Source organism: Phaethon aethereus (assembly GCF_964289735.1).
Source record: "Phaethon aethereus genome assembly, chromosome: 1".
NCBI classification, from domain to species: domain Eukaryota; kingdom Metazoa; phylum Chordata; class Aves; order Phaethontiformes; family Phaethontidae; genus Phaethon; species Phaethon aethereus.
In genome coordinates this window covers 103756497-103775861 of record NC_138575.1, presented here as the reverse complement: position 1 = coordinate 103775861, position 19365 = coordinate 103756497, and the positions used below count along the sequence as shown (strand labels likewise).

The following is a 19365-nucleotide window of genomic DNA, read 5'->3' as shown; positions in this document are numbered from 1 at the left end:
AAGATACAGAAAGACTTACTGTTGAAGCAACTGAAGTAAATTGAAGACTGGTGAAAAAAGTTAAGCCTTGATACACATTTCCCCATGGCAGAAGGCCCTTGAACCACATTACTGGACTCATTCCTAGCTTCACTGGGATAAGAGTCCCACAGAGTGCCTGGGGAGCACTTCTTACTCCAGGCCATCAGAGACAGCAGGTCCTCAGAGTGGTACTAGATCCTGGCCAACATCTCAAATGAAAAGGAACCTCAAGTGGAGACACTAAAAACGGGAGAGGGACAACCAACCATGCTTGCTGTTCGTGGGGTGAATAGAAGTGTGTCTAGCCCAACTGGCACATCTTTGAAGGTGACAAGACTATTTTTTAGCAGCTGCAGAGCCCTGGGGATACACAGCCCTCAATGCTGCTCAGATGGCAGGAGCAAAGACACATCCCAGCTGCTCTGCTGCAAGCTGAGAAGTCCCAGTGCAGACAGCAGCCCCATGTGCTGCTGCACCAGTGTCCCATCCAGCTCCCCCAAAACTCCCAGCTCCTCTGTTACAGGGCTGTATCACCTGAGTGAAAAGGGGAGAAACTCTTCCTTCAGCTCTTCCCTTATATCACAGGACACAACTCCTCAAAGCTCCCAGAGCAGCAAGTTTAAAATCAACACTGCTCCAAACCCATCCATTTCACACATAAACAAAGAGAATAGAGATGCTAACAAACCTGTCTCCCTCCAGGCTTTGCTGCTGCCAAAAAAGAGCCACTCAATCTAATGAGTCAATTAAAAATTCATAACGGGATGAAAGAAAAAAAAAGTTTGGTTCTGTTTCTGAGCAAATGAGAACAATAACTCTCATTTAGCTCTCATGTACCTCTTCTTGCACACTGTCTGCAGCAACAAAGCTGGCCTGAAAACCCACAACCTGTAGCCAAGAGCTAAAATGACAGGAAGGAGAAAAAAAAAAAAAGGGCACATGCTCTGCCTAGCCCTGCAAAGAGGACCCCATTTCCCCAGTAGGACTTCAGGGTCTGACAGGGCTGAAGTCAGCTCCGGTTCACGTAAATGGGAGCCAGAGGCGAGGCCCTCAGCAGGGTCTTGTCTTCTACAGGTCATCGTAGGGAGCACTCTGGATAATTCAGTTTCTGTCAGAGTTTGGTTAAACCACAGAAGACACCTATGCAGATGCACATATTCAAAACACAAGTGACACTAAGTCATTTCTGAACTGAATTTTTGGAAATTAATTAAGCTCTAACCAAAGTAGGGCCACAAATTTTGAGTGCGAGCATCCATGAAGGGACATAATGTGTTTTAACTAATCCACTAAAAGTTACTTTAGATCAATTTTCTTAAGCATCCCCCATACACATAAGCCCCAAAGCCAATGTCCTCAAAGCACTATTCATGGGTGTCTATGGAGTCCCAAATCTTACGTGCCTTGTACCTGTGGCAAGGATAGGACAGAGCGAAAGCATACCAACCCAGCAAGCCCCAGGCTGGCCACTGAAGAAGCTGCTGAGCTACAGTTAAAACCTGGGGGGCACTGGCTCCCCAGCCCCTGGGAGGGCAGCAGAGGATCTCCCTGCTGCCCAGCCATCGGACACGCTGGCTGTGCTTGCCCACATCCCTGTCCTGCACTGTGCCCCACGCAGGCAGCTAACGCAGCTACTCTCACTTGCTCTAATGGCTCTCCTTGTAAGGACCCCAGCTCACAGGCTGGTTTCCACAGGGTGCAGCTCGCGGGCAGATGAACCGAGCTGCAAACCTGACTGCCACAACCTCACCCTGCCCCCCAGCACTTTTTTTTTTTTTCCACTGGGTGTTGGTTTTCAATAGGCTTCACACTCCCTGAGGTGACTTTACAGTGGCAGCACTGACTCAGTCTTGTTTAAACTGAAGAGGGAACCGCAAACCTGGACACCTGAAGCAAATCACAGAACTACAAAAAGAAATAGAAAAGCGTATTTGGGCGTCTACCTCCTGACTGCTCATGGACAGCAGATGAGAAAGCAGGCACCTAAATACACGCCTGCACCCAGGCTGTGGGGCTTCACCTGGGAGAGTGGCTGGGCTGGCACCTCAGAAGGAAAGGAGCCAAGATGCACACAAGCTGGAGGCAAGGAGCACAACCCCAAGGAGAGCTACTGTGATTTAAATTCACACCTCGGCTCCTTTCACCACAACGGGTTTCCTGTGTCAACACAGCCTGAACCGGCAACACACCAACCAGCTAGTGTGTCTGGATAATGCTAAAGGAGTTTTGAAACCGGAGACCTGCAGGGTCACAAATGTCTCCTAAGGAAAGCAAGCCTGCTGTCTGTGGCTTAAAATTTGCTAGAGGGGTGCCTCTGCTGCAGAGAAGCTCTTTTGGGAGACCTTCAGCCAAAAAGGTTGATGGAAGCTACTTGACTGCTGTTAGCCGAGTTAGAGACTTCAAAACCAATCCCACTTTGAGATACAGAAAGCAAGCTGAAGCTTGAAAAGGTCGAATCAACTAGTCAGAGAGGTGCCATGGAAAATACTTCAGATTTTAAAGAACCTGTTTTCAATTCTTGTAACGCAGACAAAAAAAACCCAACCCAAACCAACTCCCCCACACTGATTTACAGACAGCTGAATTTGATGGGTGTGCTGCTCTCAGGACGCATTCAGCACTGTCCTCTGTTAAGAGCCCAAAGATGATCATCCCTCCTGTTCCCTTTACCTGCCGCTCCTTACCACTCCTCTCTTCCCCCCCCCCCCCCCCCCCCCCCCCCCCCCTTTGGCACACAGCGCACTCCTCTGCAGCTTGTGCCATCTGGAGCAGCCTCCTTACCTCCCTCTCTCTGCCTAAATCAGTTCCGTGTCCCTCTTGCTTTCAGCCATGGCTTCGCACGTTCCTCTCCCCAGCTGTGCTGCCTGGTGTCTCTTCTTTATAAGGGCCTTATTAGTGGGGAAAGCTTGATATCTCCTATGCCTCTATACCACATTTTCCTGCAATTCACACCACTGTGCCGCCTCCTCTTTGCTCCTATTCCCCCTCACTGGTGTTTTTTCTGACTGTTTATGTGGACTACATCACACTATGTGGCAGGCTCATGGGTTTTTGCTGAGGGGGTGTCTCCCCCACGCCAGTGGGGAGACACCCCCTTGCCCCAGCCACACCGTTAGCAGGACAGCTTACCCACGAGGTTCATCTTGGCGCTGTAACTCCCAAAGTACCTCTCATCGGTGTTGGGCGTGTGGCACTCGTACTCCCCAGCGTCCCGGTCCTGCAGCTCGGTGATGTGCAGCAGGACGGCGTCCCCCTGCACCCGCTCCACGTAGATCCCCCGGCTGCGCACCCGCTGGGTGTAGATGGCGTAGGGGAAGGAGGGGTCGACGGTGCTGACGATCTGCACCTCCCGCTCGGGGGCCGAGGGCAGGTAGATGGACCACTGGAAGTTCTGCTCCGCCGGGCCCTGGTAGCCGCTCACCTTGCACCACAGCGTGACGTGGGAGCCCTCCGTGCGGTAGAGGGGCCCTTCCTGCACCGCCACTTGCCGCTGGGCCAAGGCCATGCCTGCGGGAGGAGAGGAGCCCAGCGTTACTTCTTGGCAGGCAGCCCTTGCGCCTCCCCCCATACCAGTCCTACCCCTTCCGCGGCTGCGCTCGGCAAGGCAAGTCCTCACACCCCGTTTTAAAACTGGCACAGCAACCCCCCAGCTGCGTTGCAGCTTTCTTGGCCATTCAAGGGAAGTGTTTTTTAGAACACCCCGTGGAAAAATGTGGTGTTGAGATAACATGAAACCTTTCTTCGGTAGTGATAAGAATCCAGGCACGAAAAGGTACTGTGCCACACGGCAACAAACCAGAAAGTCAAGCTGACAGGGTTTTGTTTTATAGCACTACTCTCGTTTTCCAGCCCCATCACCCTGCGATCCCAGGCACAGGTTGCTGCCAGAGGGCACTGGGAGGTGGCACGCGGCCGCTCTGCGGCACCCTGGTGCAGCACCCTGGTGCAGCACCCAGCCGCTGCGGGAGCTCCCCCGTTCGGCAGCACCTCCCTCTTCTCCTGGCACAGTCCAACCGAGACCATCTCCTGCCGGGAGAGAAACCCTGGAGGCTATACTCTCTCCTTGGGCTTCCAGGCTGTAGGCTTCAGCTGGTACAAAATCCCATTCTTCTTTCCCCCCCCAAACCCAGCACACCTTCTCTCTGTTACGCTTGTAAAGGCATACAGGGAAATACCATATTTCTGGCACTGCCTTTCCAAGTCTATTCGAAAGGAGTATATTTAGTACATAACAAAAACAATTAAAGTTAATGGAGGGAGCGGGCATACTACACCAAGACTTATCGCCCCCGGCTGCTGGAAATCAAGAGCCAGTACTGCACGCTGTACACATGCAAACTGGTGCGGCACGGAACAAAGACAATCCCGCAGCACGGCGATGGCGATCTGCTGTATTTTTTACACAGATTATGGATGGCTGGCCCTTGGGCTCATGGCACATTACCAGCACAGCCCTCCAGGGGCCAGATAAATTACAGCAATCTATCTTGTTTGTTGCTACATCAAAGGCTCGAGGTCTGGAGACCAGGGTGGGTGTTCATCGGTTATTGAGTTACCAGCAGCATGCACACATGGCGAGGCCAATCACCCTGGCTTCTGTGACTGCTTGCTTGCCATCATAAAACAGCAATAAGCTGATTTAAAGCGGGTCCTGCATAATCACGTTTGGAAATTTTCATCCTCTGTGTGTGTGTGTGCACATTGGGGTTTTTCCTCCTCGCCTTGCTCTCTAATTTTCAACAACAGCGTTCAAGTCCAGAGAGGAATTCACCCTTTCAAAAACCAGCAGCTTGCAGGTGGAAGAAGTAGCCTGGCATCTGGAGAGTACTGCCTCAATCCCACCCTCTGGACACGGATGTCCAGATACAAAGTTTTTCACCGGAGCCAGGAGAGATGCTTCTTACTAGCTTAAAACAAATTGTGAAAAATGGGTTCGGCACATCCATCAGGCCGTGCAACCGAACAGATGGGAGTGCAATTCAAACTATTAACTTGGGCTCAGCTCGCTGCTGCTTCAAATTATGTTTCTTTTTACTCTTTATGAAATAATGGGAGGTAAGGGGAAGACGGGGAAAGCTAGCATGTTCAAAACCAGTAAGGAGAGGAACAACAGAGGCAAACGCTCCCCCACTGTTTGCTGTACCAATCTCTTCATCCTGGGGAAAGATACCGCTAGGGACAATAACACATCTAAGGTACAGCCAGCCTCTTCTGTCACCCGGTAAAGGCCAAAGGACAAAGCAAATACTACAGCCTTTGAAGTGAACTGTTTTTAAAGCAGCAGGAAGGGTAAGATCTTTATTGCACACCTAAAGATACAATTTTTGTATGCTACAGCATACAGATACCCTGCATGCAATGACACAATTAAAATTGCACCACAAGGCACACATGCAGCGGTAGGAATTAAAAGTTGCACACACAACACTCATTCAGGTATTTCTCATCTGAGTGCACGGCCTTTTTTCAGGCTTTTAATGCAGTGCTGGTTTGGGTTTTTGGGGGTTTGTTGTTGTTTGGTTTTTTGTTGTTTTTTTTTTTTCAAAAATAGGAATTCTTTGAGGAGTTTTCCAACTATCCAGTTGAAAAACATCATTTTATCAGAGACATGTATTGGCCCTTCCAAAGCTCACTGGCAAGATCACAACCGCAGGAGCCCACAGTGCAAATCTCTGCACCCTGATGCACGCAGCCTTTTGGTAGATGTCAAATCCCACTGTCCTCATAGCCAGCACTAATGTGGGCTTCCTTCCCTTGCCAGTGGTTTTTGGGACCTTGCCTGTAACCCTACAACCTGGAGTCCTGCTCCAGGTTCAGAAGAGACCCACTTTCTACATTCCTCCTCTCCTATTCCTTCTTGCACTGGATTGCTGCACCTTCCTGATCCAGCCAAAAGTGAGAGAGGTAAGAGCTGAAGAGCTCTGTTCTGGCTCCAAGAGCCTGAGCAGCTGAAAGACGGAAGAATCATAGAATCATTTAGGTTGGAAAGGACCTTTAAGATCACCAAGTCCAATTGTTAACCTAGCACTGCGAAGCCCACCACTGAACCATGTCCCTGAGCACCACATCTACACATCTTTTAAATACCTCCAGGGATGGTGACTCAAGCACTTCTCTGGGCAGCCTGTTCCAATGCTTGACAACTCTTTCGGTGAAGAAATTTTTCCTAGTACCCAATCTAAACCTCCCCTGGTGCAACTTGAGGCCACTTCCTCTTGTCCTATCGCTAGCTACTTGGGAGAAGAGACCAACACCCACCTCACCACAACCCTCTTTCAGGTAGTTGTTGAGAGCAAGAAGGTCTCCCCTCAGCCTCCTCTTCTCCAGACTGAACAACCCCAGTTCCCTCAGCTGCTCCTCCTAAGACTTTTTCTCCAGACCCCTCACCAGTTTTGTTGCCCTTCTCTGGACACGCTCCAGCACCTCAACATCCTTCTTGTAGTGAGGGGCCCAAAACTGAACACAGGATTCAAGGTGCGGCCTCACCAGTGCCGACTACAGGGGCACAATCACTTCCCTACTCCTGCTGGCCACACTATTCCTGATACAGGCCAGGATGCTGTTGGCCTTCTCGGCCACCTGGACACACTGCTGGCTCATGTTCAGCTGGCTGTTGACCAACGCTCCCAGGTCCTTTTCTGCTGGGCAGCTTTCCAGCCATGAGAAGCTGGTGCAGAAAAAGCCCTGCCCAGCTCCAACATGGAAGGATGGCAAAACAGTTGGGGTTTTGCTACAACTTGCAGCAAGTTGCTGTTCAGCCTCTGAGGTGAGACACAAAGGCTCAGCAGTTGGTGGAACGGGGTGGGTCTCCAGAGGGGCAGGGAGCGGCACAGCTGCAGCGCTCTTCCTCCTGCCGGGCCACAAACTCCTTCTCCAACGCAGATGGGAGCAAATGCTTTCCAACACTTAAAAAAAATCCACACAACAGAAGCAGAGATACATCCGTAAGAAATCATTTTAAATAAGAAAGAGAAGGAAAAAAAATTCAAAAAAGCCAGAGAAAGACATCCACCAGTACAAGCTGTCTCCTCAAACAGTTAACTTTCTGCGTGGTGAAGGGTGTTTGGCAGTTCTCAAGCTCTGGGAATTGCTGTAGCCACAAACATGCAGTATCAAGAAAATAACTGCATTTCTTAGCGAGCAAGCGTTCTGATTAACAGAAATAATGCGCCTGAGATGCCATTTTCAACTCTTATCTTTCCCTCTCGAAGCAAGAGAAGAGCTCACTGGAGGAGGAGTTGTGTGCTCCACACCTCCCCTAGGATGCCCAGGAGATGGTTATGGTGGCATTTGGCTGGTACTTCACTGGCACAGCTGGCTTTTAATTGCAAATCCAATATAATTTACTGACAATGCAAGGACTGATATGGAGGAGGTAGAGAGCCAAGAGCTACTTCAAAATTAATAAGAAATGATAGGTTTGTGCATCTGTTTTTTTTACAAAAGGCAGTAAATCCCTCGCAATACGGAGGAAGCGTTCCCGGATCCTTATACCCTACAGATGAGGGCTATTGTCGCCTTTTGAGCTAGGAGCAAAGCCAAACAACAGCCAGGCAGCTCTCAACACTTCCACTGGCTTACCCATCTCCCAGGCCCCGTTTGGGAGGTGGGAGGTGCGTGGGCGAAAGAGGCAGCAGCAAGAGGGGATGGTGCAGCTGGGCGATCAGACTCAAGGTCACGCAGCAAGGGGAGTGTGTGGGGTCCCTGCACCTCCCCTACGCCAGCCTGCCCTGCGGGCTCCAGGGCCATGGCCAACGTCATGCGAAGCAGCTCTGAAAGACAGTTGACAGGCAAGGGAGAAATGCAATGCCCAAGTCACCTGGCCGTTCAGTCTCCCTTGTCCTATCACAGCCAGGACTTCAATGCCTCTCCATTCAATCTACAAGGCAAGAAAGGAGCATCGAGCGTCCCTGAAGACCTCAGCCTGTGAGTACACTTTGTCTTTGCAAAATCTGCACCCTCCCAGCAACATCAGCTGACTATGGCGAGTTCTGACCTTTCCACAGGGAGACATGCAGAGCTCAGTGCTCAGGTTTTCCAGACATGACTGGTCATTTCCAGGTGCCTGATTTGAAATACTTTGAAGATGCCCCATTTCAGAAAGCGCCATATGCTTACTCTTTGGGAAGAAGGTGGACTTTCAAGTCCCTTTCAAAAGGACAGGCATGCAAAATTGTATCTGAGATCATTGATTCAAGGCTTATCGCAAGGGATAGGTGAGTGTAATGAAAGAAAGGATGGCCGTGCACACAGAAACTCTGCACAGCATTGACACACCAAAAGAATAAATAGAAATTAGGGACAGAATGGTGGGGAACCTATTGCACAAGCACTCTCCCCATCTCTGCAAGTGTGGGTTATGGCTGCACCACACTCAAATGCACCACAGCAAGTTGCACCAAGGTATCTTAGATATCAATAATCACTGCCAGTAGACCTTTAATCTAAAAGAGAAACTTGAGCTCTTAGGAGGAGTATTATCCTGGGTCTCTAATCATTACAGAGCAATTAAAAAAAAGTCTTTCTATTTTCCATATCTTCCAGAAGCATAGGACTGACAGTGCTGAACACCAAATGGATTATGTAGTTTGAGGAGATGTTTCTACCCCTGCAGCTTTACAGCAGTTTTCCTTCACTTAGGAGCTCTAAAGCAGTTATTTGTCAATAATTGATAATGCTAATCCTATATTTCCTTTAAAAATTACTTTGTGCCTTTGACTACAATCAATTATTAGACAGAAAACATTTGCAAAGAGATCCCTCTACCCTCCTCTCCCCATTTCCTGTGCAATACACAGTGCACATTTGGGGGTTTTTTGTTGTCACTGTTGTTTGTTCAATTTGTAAGTGCTCCTGAAAAAGTGTCAGAGAAGAGCAACGATGATAAACACTAGGGAATGGCTTCCACATAAGAAATAATCACAGAATCACAGAATCATTAAGGTTGGAAAAGACCTTTAAGATCATCAAGTTCAACCATCAATGCAACACCACCACGCCCACTACACCATGTCCCGAAGGGCCACGTCCACATGTTTTTTTGAACACTTCCAGTGGTGGTGACTCCACCACCTCTCTGGGCAGCCTGTTCCAACGGTTGACCACTCTCTCAGTAAAGATTTTTTTCCTAATATCTAATCTAAACCTCCCCTGAGGCAACTTGAGGCCATTTCCTCTCATCCTATCACTAGTTACCTGGGAGAAGAGATCAACACCCACCTCACCACAACCCTCTTTCAGGTAGTTGTAGAGAGCAAGAAGGTCTCCCCTCAGCCTCCTCTTCTCCAGACTGAACAACCCCAGTTCCCTCAGCCGCTCCTCATAAGACTTGTGCTCCAGACCCCTCACCAGATTCGCTGCCCTTCTTTTGACATGCTCGAGCTTCTCAACGTCCTTCTTGTAGTGAGGGGCCCAAAACTGAATGCAGTATTCGAGGTGCGGTCTCACCAGTGCCGAGTACAGAGGCACAATCACTTCCCTACTCCTGCTGGCCACGCTATTTCTGATACAGGCCAGGATGCTGTTGGCCTTCTTGGCCACCTGGGCACACTGCCGGCTCATGTTCAGCTGGCTGTCAACCAGCACCCCCAGGTCCTTTTCTGCCGGGCAGCTCTCCAGCCACTCTTCCCCAAGCCTGTAGCGTTACATGGGGTTGTTGTGGCCGAAGTGCAGGACCCAGCACTTGGCCTTATTAAAACTCATACAGTTGATCTTAGGCCATCGACCCAGCCTGTCCAGATCCCTCTGCAGAGCCTTCCTGCCCTCAAGCAGATCAACACTCCCACCTAACTTGATGTCATCTGCAAACTTACTGAGGGAGCACTCATGGGAGTGAGGGATGTGAGGGGAGTGAGGGAGTGACTGAGGGATGACACATCCAGGTCATCGATAAAGATATTAAACAAGACCAGTCCCAACACTGAGCCCTGGGGAGTACCGCTTGTGACCAGCCACCAGCCGGATTTAACTCCACCACAACTCTCTGGGTTTGGCCATCCAGCCAGTTCTTTACCGAGCGAACAGTAAATCTGTCTAAGCCACGAGCCACCAGTTTCTCCAGGAGAATGCTGTGGGAGACGCTGTCAAAGGCTTTACTAAAGTCCAGGTAGGCAACATCCACAGCCTTTCCCTCATTCACTAGGCAAGTAACCTGGTCATAGAAGGAGATCAGGTTGGTCAAGCAGGATCTGCCTTTCATGAACCCATGCTGGCTGGGCCTGATCCCTTGGTTGTCCTGCACATGCCCTGTGAGCACTCTCAAGACAAACCACTCCATGATCTTCCCCGGTACGGAGGTCAGGCTGACAGGCCTGTAGTTCCCAGGATCCTCCTTCTGGCCTTTCTTGTAGATGGGTGTCACATTGGCAAGCCTCCAGTTGTCTGAGACCTCCCCTGTTAACCAGGACTGCTGATAAATGATGGGGAGTGGCTTGGCAAGCTCCTCCGCCAGCTCTCTCAGTACTCTTGTGGGCATCCAGATGGCATAGCAGGTCCTCAACTGCTTCCTCCTGGATTATGGGCGGGTTATTGTGCTCTCCATCCCTGTCTTCCAGCTCAGGGGGATGAATATCCTGCGGATACCTGGTCTGGCTATTAAAGACTGAGGCAAAGAAGGCATTAAGTACCTCAGCCTTGTCCTCATCCTTGGTGACAATGTTCCCCGCCATATCCAGTAAGGGATGGAGATTCTCCTTGCCTCTCTTTTTGTTGTTAATATATTTGTAAAAGCATTTTTTGTTATCCTTTACAAACGTGGCCAGACTGAGCTCTAGCTGGGCTTTTGCCTTTCTAATTTTGTCCCTGCTTGACCTAATGAGATCCATCCTTGTACTCTTCTTGAGTTGCTTCCCCCTTCTTCCAAAAGGTGATAAACTCTCCTCTTTTCCCTGAGTCCCAGCAAAAGCTCCCTGTTCAGCCAGGCCGGTTGTCTTCCCCATCAGCTCATCTTACGGCACATGGGGACTGCCTGCTCCTGCACCTTTAAGATTTCCTTCTTGAAATGGAGCAGGTGAGGACTCTGGCCTGGAAAAAAGATGACTTTAAGAGGATCTGGTAAAGGTCTATACAAATATGCATGCCATGGAGAGGATGGTCAAGAATGGACCATTCACCATCTCTTCCAGTTTAAAAAACAAGGGCTGTCAACTGAAACTGGTCATATCCAGTTTTATAAGAAGTGAGGCAGTTCTTGCAGCTGGCCATAACAGACCTTCGGATGTCCTTGCAGAGGTGTGCTGTGGATATGAAAATGAGCTGAAATGTGCTGAAATGTAGGTGGGACTTGAAAGAGGCCTACAAAATGTGTAGATCACTTCAGGTTTAGGAGGCCCCCAAAACAAGCTACAATTGCATAGCTGCTTGCCTACAGCTTTTTGAGACCTGATACTGAGCTAGGTGGAGGACCCTTAGTCTGAACTGGTACAGCTGCCTTCATGCCCCTTCACAACTTGTGTCATTGCAGACCATACTCTTCAGCCATACAGGTCACATCTGGTCTGCAGACTATGCATTGGCTATACTACAACAGAAGCTAAAAAAGGCACCATTTCATCTTTTTCTCTAGAAGCGTAGCTATCTCTGCTCTGAACATGGCCAACCAAACTGGTTCCCCCAAAACCCCCTCAGAACTGAAGCAGGAGCCTGTGCCCGTGTGCAAGAAAAGGAAGCGTGCACACATCCTATTTGGCTATGACAAATTAGCATCTGCAGTAGACCACAGGACCTGGCAGAAAGTCCCCCATAATGAAGACAATTCAGACACAAGTGCTGAAGAGCAGAGATGCTAAAGCATCTACTTCCTAGCTGGAGAGATGCTCTGGGCACGCACGACCCAGGAGCAGGTGCAGGCACCAAGCACGTCACAGGCTGTGGCAACTGCCACCCTCCCGCAGGCCTGGGGCTCGCTCAGGCGAGCGCGGCGCGGGAGCCCAGGCTTGCCACCTGGCTGGCCCTTGCTCGCCAACACACGGCACGGCGTGGTGTGAGGCGAGGCGAATGCCAGCAGACTCTTCCCCTGGCTGCGCTCGGCGCCTTCAGCCCTGGCCCAACGCCACAGGAGGCAGCAGGCATACCTGCACCCCCCTCCAACTGCCGAGACGATGCCATGCCCACAACAAGGGAACCGTCTTCATCCAGTCCAAGGGCGCTGTTACTTTATTAGCGGCGACGTTAATTTGCTGCTTGTCCCCCGTCCCCCCCCCCGCCTCCCATACACTCATAGCCCACCACTAACAGGGAAGGCAGCCCTGCGGGGCAATGCCACAGCTCGCGGGCAGCACGCCATGGGGAAGAGCAGGGCAGGCAGGAGCAGCCTTTGAGCTGCAGCAGTTCACAAGTTGGCCGCTTTCACAAAGTAACGGGGTGCACGTGGTTAATTGTAGCCCAGCAAGCAGGGCTCCCCTGCAACTCGCTCCTCCTCCGTTTCCATTCTTCTACCCCAAAACAGGAGCATCGTGCCAGGCACAGGCCTTTGCTTCCAGCGAGCTGCTCAGGGACAGTTAACATCCTCCAAGCTCCTGTCCCGTCTTAATTCAGATTAATTTTTCAGTCTCCCTTAGGCACGATGCTTCCCAGGGGACGGCCTTTCCTCTCTGCCTTCTGTCCTCCGGGGAGGACGCAGATGGCTCTTGCCCAGGCCAGCCCCTTACTTAGGCCTGCTGTGGCAGCCAGAGAAAAAGCAGGGACTGATAGCAACAAAACGGTGTTTCATTTCAAGAAGGTTCTTCCAAGCTCACTGTCGTCCAGCCACTGAGAACACTTCCCCAAGCAGCCATCTTATCTTTCATCGGCTGAAGACTAACATAATCTCTGTGGGAGACCCTGCCCCAACGGGCAACACCAAAACAGAGACAATCTTCTAGCAACACGCACCTGCTATTCTGTGAAGTCTCCTGTTAATGCGCACAAATAAAAATTAGGTTCAAGCTTAATTTTTGCATAAATGAGTCACAGCAGGGACAATCTCTGTACACTGCAACCTGCTGCCAGATGGAAAAAAACAATGCTATCAGAAGAAAACATGTGGTAACCCCCCCTCCCTTATTACTGTAAAGCCTCATTCTGGGAAAATACAGTATTTTGCTTGATGTATTTTTGTGTCATGCCAAGAGAGCTCACTGTACTGAAGGGCTGGCTGGAGCCACCTGCAGATCAACTCTGTCCCTATCCTCCAGCCTTTTGCTTTGATGTTTAAATTGTGCTACCAAGGGTGCCTGATCCCCTATCCTCCTCCTCCTCTGCTCCTGCCACCATCCCACCATTCCCAGCACATGAACCATCCTTCCTGAACTGACTCAAAAAGCCATTCGTTCCTCATTCAAATTCCTCCCACTGCTGAGACAACTGAGGATGGCTAAGTAGAGAGGTCAGCCAGGAACAATTTATACAATAATTGGTATGGAAATATCACAATCAGTGGGGAAATATCAAAGCACGGGCAAACACGACAGGAGCTGCCAATGAAGCTCTTTGTTCTTCCAACACAACTGCTTTCACTCATCTCTGCTAGCTGCTCCGTCTCACAGCCGCTCACTTCCACAGCAGATGTTTACTGTCTTTTAAGAAAAAAATGTTTTCAATAAATATGAAAGAGGTGACATTTCTTTTAATCACCATAGATTGTTCTGGCCTGTGACTAGCTTCCCAAGTTCTGACTGCAAAAGAGGTCTTGTACCTCTGCTATAATTATGCATCCAGTCAGACATCCAACCCCCTCACCAAGATCAGAGCCATTTTTCATCCTTTGGTTCCTCTCAGATCTGGTCCTTATATTGACAGACAACTTCCTTACTTTCCCCAGTACGGTATTGGTATTCTACAGCTGCACAGTGTTAAATGTGATCTGCCCTTGCAATAATTTTTTTTTTTTTAAGCAAACCTCATGCTATATGGATGTCACATTCCTTTAACTGCTCCCTCTCTGTGTCGAAAACTAGGCATGTTAAAATACGCTAGTTTTAACACTGCCTTAGAATGGCACATTCTTGAGCCACAGACCATCTCTATTACTACAACTTTTAAACTTCTAAAAATGTTGGAAGGAGGAAGGAATAATTCATTAGCTGTGTTGGACACTGAGAAGACAAGACAATAGGATTGAACAGCAGAGATTCAGGTTGGACATGGGGGCTAGGTATATTTTTAACTTCACAGCAGCGAGGAAAATGAGGCCCCAGGGAGGCTGCTTTGTGAAACTGAAGTGTCTCACACTACAGCTCCCTCTGACAGACATTTACCTTCTCCAGGAATACCATAGGTGGAGATGAGTGGAGACAAACCTGCGCCGGGGGATGCACGACAGGAGATCTCCCTGCTCTTACAGTTCTATCATTCTCAATCATCCCATCAGAAAGTAGATTTAAAGTTACTTGGCTGCACTGAATTGTGAAACTACTCTTTAATCTAGTACAGCTTTCCTTTGAAAAGTCACGGAGCCAAGCATCCAGAAGCCAGCCAGCCCGGCTTGCGGTCAGAGAAAAGAGAGCAATGCCCCACATCAACAAAAGGAAGGAGGATGGCAGGGCAGCTGTCCTGCACACAGATCCCGGAGCTCGGCAGCTCGTGGTGCTCAGCCTCCTTACTCCACACGGGCTTTGAAGCTGGTGGATCAAGGTGTACCTGACGTAAAAGGTGAATAACGATACGTGCTGATGTACAAGGGAAAGACTGAGCTGACTGTCCTGCTGGTTCAGATTCATAATGGTAAACAACTGCTGGGGGCTCAAATATCTTTGTGCAACACACCCACTGCTTATTATAGTTTGACTATCTTCCTGCAAAGATGCCAAGGAAAAAAAGTCCTTTATAATCTGCAATCCTGCTGTTTCCCAAAGGGGAAACCAGTTTTGACTAAGTCCACAGAACAGCAGAGAACTCCAGTAACACTATAGTCTCTTTGCTGTACTTAAGGTAGAGCCCAACCCACGAATCTATGTAATCAACTATTTCCCTTCCTCCAAGGTCAGAACAGAACCTTCCCAGCCCTTTTCCAACTCTCAGGTCAGCATGTTCTTCATATACCATACCATCTTCTCCTTATCATTATGGGAAAAATACGCAAGCAGAAGCTCCCTGGCAGATTATTCTTATATTGGGCTTATGCAGGCAGGAAGCATTGGCTTGCCCACACACTACTTCTAACTTGCACTGCTCCTTGCGCCTTATCCTCAGGAGTTTCTTCTTTCCTACAGCCCACTGAATGCATGCCCTGCTGACTTACACCACTACTGCTGGTTCTAGGTCTGGTTAAGCACTATGATACACAGCAGCATGTACAGTGGCCTACTGGAACGCCCAAGGCAATGCCTACTTTTTTATTTTCCAATGAAAAGCAGTGAGAGCTTCATTACTGCCTTCCCAGCCTGAGCTTTGAAGCTATAAGCACAGGTAGTCACTTTAAGATTTAGTGTAGACCTGCACAAAAAGTGAAGTCTCTCAAGATTCCTATGTGTGTTTTTTCTTCTGTTCTTTTAGCTCTTAAGACACATGTAAGGACAGACCATTTACCCTGGCATCTCTCGTACTACCCCCAGACCTCTAAAAGATTCAGCATTGTCGTGCTAGTACCAAAGCTATGAAGCATCAACACAGATTTCAGACCGCTGAACTCTTAGCTGGTATGTGTTCCCAACCTATCAAGAGGAAGGTGGGGAAATGAAATTGTTCGAGCAACAAAGCTAGGCAGGAAATTTCTGACATAGTTCATTATGCCCTGCAGCCTCTGTATTTCTTTTTATTATCGTTCTTTAGTCTTCAGGTCCTACATGTTCAACAGCCAGGGTCACTCTTAGAATTGTCAAACGTTATTCCCTGTGCAATCACTCACGCTCAGACAATAAGAAACTTCATTTTGTTTCACAGTCAATAATGTTTTAATGTCACTTCTTTTTTCATCTTCCTGCATGCTCTGCAATCCCTCCCAATATTAAACAACTGAATGTCCCTATTATTGCTGTAACTCACCTCGTAACATCCCAGATGCTTAAAATACTCTCCCAGGAGAGAAGAGCATAGAGTCCCAAATCTCACCTTCACATTTATCCTTGCCAAAAGGAAATAGCATTTACTACCTGGTCTTTCATTACAGGAATTCCCTCTTTCATGAAAAGGTCTCTCAAAATACTTCTGATCCACAGACAGCTTGGTTTCTTACATTCCCTCAAATTTGCTTTTCCTGAAGAAAAGCAAAGCTTTTTGCTCTCTTCATGGAAGTTGCTTATTCGGCTTCCTTCCCCTCCCTTTGCTCGGAGTGGCTCTAGGTGTTCCCTTACTTTGGTAAGGATGCCATTTAGGAGTTCAGTGCCCTGACTTCCTCTAGGACCTTTAACTTGCATGCTTGTTCTTCTGGGCCAGGGCCAGATCATCTCCTTTCCAAACTCCAAATCGGCTCTCTCAATCAGCTGTTTATGAATTGCTCAACCCCACACCGTTTGCTTTCTAAGGAGATATGGACAGGTTTGAAGAGCTGATGACAAACCACACTGCTGCACACCCCTCCCTCCCTCCCAAAGCGCACTGCTCCTCCAGCACTCCAGCTGTATGCTTAGGCATGGGCTCTGCATCTGCTCCCCACCTCCTTTTGAGCACACAGTTCTGCAGAAGTGCTGCTGCAGGAAGTTATGAAGTGTAATATCTAGAAATGAATGCAGCCACGAGCAATCTCTCCCGCTTCCTTCTGGCGTGCTAAAGGAACATTCGTGCCCCTCACCCATGGCCATTAGCATGAGAGAACATCCAATTCGCAAGGCAAAGCTGCCATCTTGTACACCATCTTCAGCAGAAAGAGCTTTCAGGTAAACAGTAAATTAAGTTATCCCCAAAGTCAAGTAAATTGGCTAAAAGCATGCATTTCTCTAGAATAATTTTCCTAGCCTGTAAGGATCACAAAAATACAAAGCGTGGCCGCACAACAGCAGACAGTTTCCATTTCCCCCCAAAATTCTTCTGGTTTCTTCTCTGTTCTCTAAGAACCAGCAAGATGCTGCCTCTCAAAACCTCTGCGACTCAGATCATCCCTGAAAGCCACAGATCCAGGGAGATTCTTCAGCTGTCTGCTGCCTCTTATTGCTAATTAAGATGTCAGAATTCTTTGGCACCTTACACTGTAATTTACTACTTTGACATGCTACAGAGACTATCAGCAGTTGTCACCAAATTACCAAGACTCCCATTTCAAATGGAAGGACAGGTGCTTTCTGGTATTTGGAAATGAAATTAAAAAAAAAGAAAAAGAGATGCAGAAGCATTTATGTTACTTTGCTTCCAGTCTGGGAGAAAGGTACAGTCATTCCCTCTATGCACATTCACAACACAGTACTATCACCAACAAGTAATAAGGAGAATCAGATGCGATTCTCCTCACTGGGGAGGAACAACCCCAGGCATCAAGGGGGACTGACCAGCTGGAAAGCACAAGAAAACACTTTTTTTTTTAAAAAAAAAAACCATGAGGGGTGACTGAGCACTGGCACAGATTGCCAGGAGAGGTTGTAGAGCCTCCATCCCTGGAGATATTAAAAAGCCACCTCGACATGATCCTGCTCTAAGTGGTCCTGCTTGAGCAGGGGACTTGGACCAGATGACCTCCAGTGGTCCTTCCAACCTCAACCATTCTGTGAAGCACGCTCCAACAGGATTGCAATGCCGCTGCTATAGGCTCTTATTTACCTTAGCTCAGCACCAAGCACCTACTCAGAGCAGCCTCACTGTGCCAGCTTCCCTGCAGTGAAAACAGCAGCTGAAACAACCTCATCCCAGGAAATTCAGTTTAGAAAAGTGGTTTCACAATGAGTTTAAACTGATCTCAGTACCACCTGCCATGGGGGGGGGGGGGGAGCAATCTTGCTTTCTCACTCGCTTTATTCCTAGCAACATACACACTCCCCTCCCTGTGCTTGACCACCATAGTGAGCTGAAAGAAGAATGACCCAAGGAAAGAGTTACTTGTTTCCACTAAGATAGCAAGAACACTTTTTTTCTTTGAGGTTCAGGGGCAGGGGCAAACAAGATGGGATATTCCACCAGCTCAGCCGCACTGTGAAATGGCACCTTCAGACAGTCAGCAGACGGGCCAGGAGAGGCCGGAGAGCAGGAGAGCGCGAGGCGGCGTGTGAGGGAGTGCCGTGGTCTCTCTCCGCTGGGAGACCCTGATGGCAGGTCTCCAACAGGCCTTGTGGCAAAGCATCAGGTGAAGCTGCAGGTGCTTGCTGCAGGCTACTCCCAAGCACATGGAGGGAAATTAAAGGGGTCCAAGCCACCATTTTTAGCAGACGGTGCTAAGAGCGAGGGACTTAATGAGGCCTAGCTTCCTATGCCATCAGGAGGGAGGCTGTCTCTGATACTAATTACTTGACTGGAAGCTTCAGCTGGAGCTTTTCATCTGGCTGGCAGAGTCATTTGGAGGCACTGCTAGAGCTCTTGAAGAAAAGGGTCTCCTTCAGTCCCCTGCCACCCCCCCTCCCCCTGACTCAGCTACCTACTCTTCACAAGCCTTGCAGGAACTCATTTACTTCCAAGCTCTCTACTCCCACCAAATTAGTGTGAAGTTGGCCAAAGGGCTGCCAGGTTATCTGGGAAGGGGCGGCAGACGAGGCGGCACGATCAGATAAGCCGTCTTTCTCCGAGAACCCAGCCTGATGAAACCCAACGAGAGGCAGAGGCTGGGAATCAAAAAAGCCACACGGAGGGAAGAAGTGCTAGAAAAGACATGGTAGAACAAAGGATGAGAAGGCGTCTTAAAGGGAAGACAAACATCTTGCATTTGGCAGGGCAGAGGAGGAGGAAGTAATCTGAGGGTTCAGGGGAATGCGTAGACAACAAAACAACCTGCGCTGCTTTCAGAGGCCGAGACGCATAGGAAGTGCCGCAGCTTACACTTCCTAAGCAGAAAGACTCAGGTGAACATGCGTGTGCATGTAAGTGCGTGCGAGGGATGGAGGTCAAGATTTTAATTTGAACAGAAATATGAATTCATAACATCAGCAGAGAGAGGCCAGCCCAATTTTCACTAGTGGATAAAATTACCCAGAGGCAGGGACTATAGGAAGTGGTGGATAGGGTCACAGAAAGAACCCCTTATAACCACAAAAAAACCTAGACCCTGAAGCTGGGCAGGGTGTACTCATGAGAACGTACAAAAAGCTGTGTTAGAGAGGCAGGAGAAGGCAAAAACAACAGGGCTCAGAGGAAACCATTCCAAAAAAAGAGACCAAAACCAGTTATCGCAAGGGCAATTGCCAAGCAAAGGAAGGTAATGCTGGAGCATGACCGAGACGTAGAACAGTGGAGGCTACTAAGAAAACCCTTGCAAAGTAAATCAGGGAGACAGACTAAACTGGCAGAGAGCTG

General features: G+C 48.9%; 1 protein-coding gene across 2 annotated transcripts in view; it reads right to left on the bottom strand.

The window, feature by feature from the left end:
- The window catches only part of IGSF3 (immunoglobulin superfamily member 3), a gene marked incomplete at its 3' end in the record, with an annotated part of 66617 nt that extends 63026 nt beyond the window's left edge, over positions 1-3591 (bottom strand). For both annotated transcript variants that reach the window (XM_082010887.1, XM_082010888.1), the window contains exon 1: positions 3151-3591. In XM_082010887.1, coding sequence (XP_081867013.1) covers positions 3151-3589 — 439 coding nt within the window. In that variant the 5' untranslated portion in view covers positions 3590-3591. The remainder of the gene's footprint in view (positions 1-3150) is intronic.
- Between the last annotated feature and the right edge of the window lie 15774 nt (positions 3592-19365).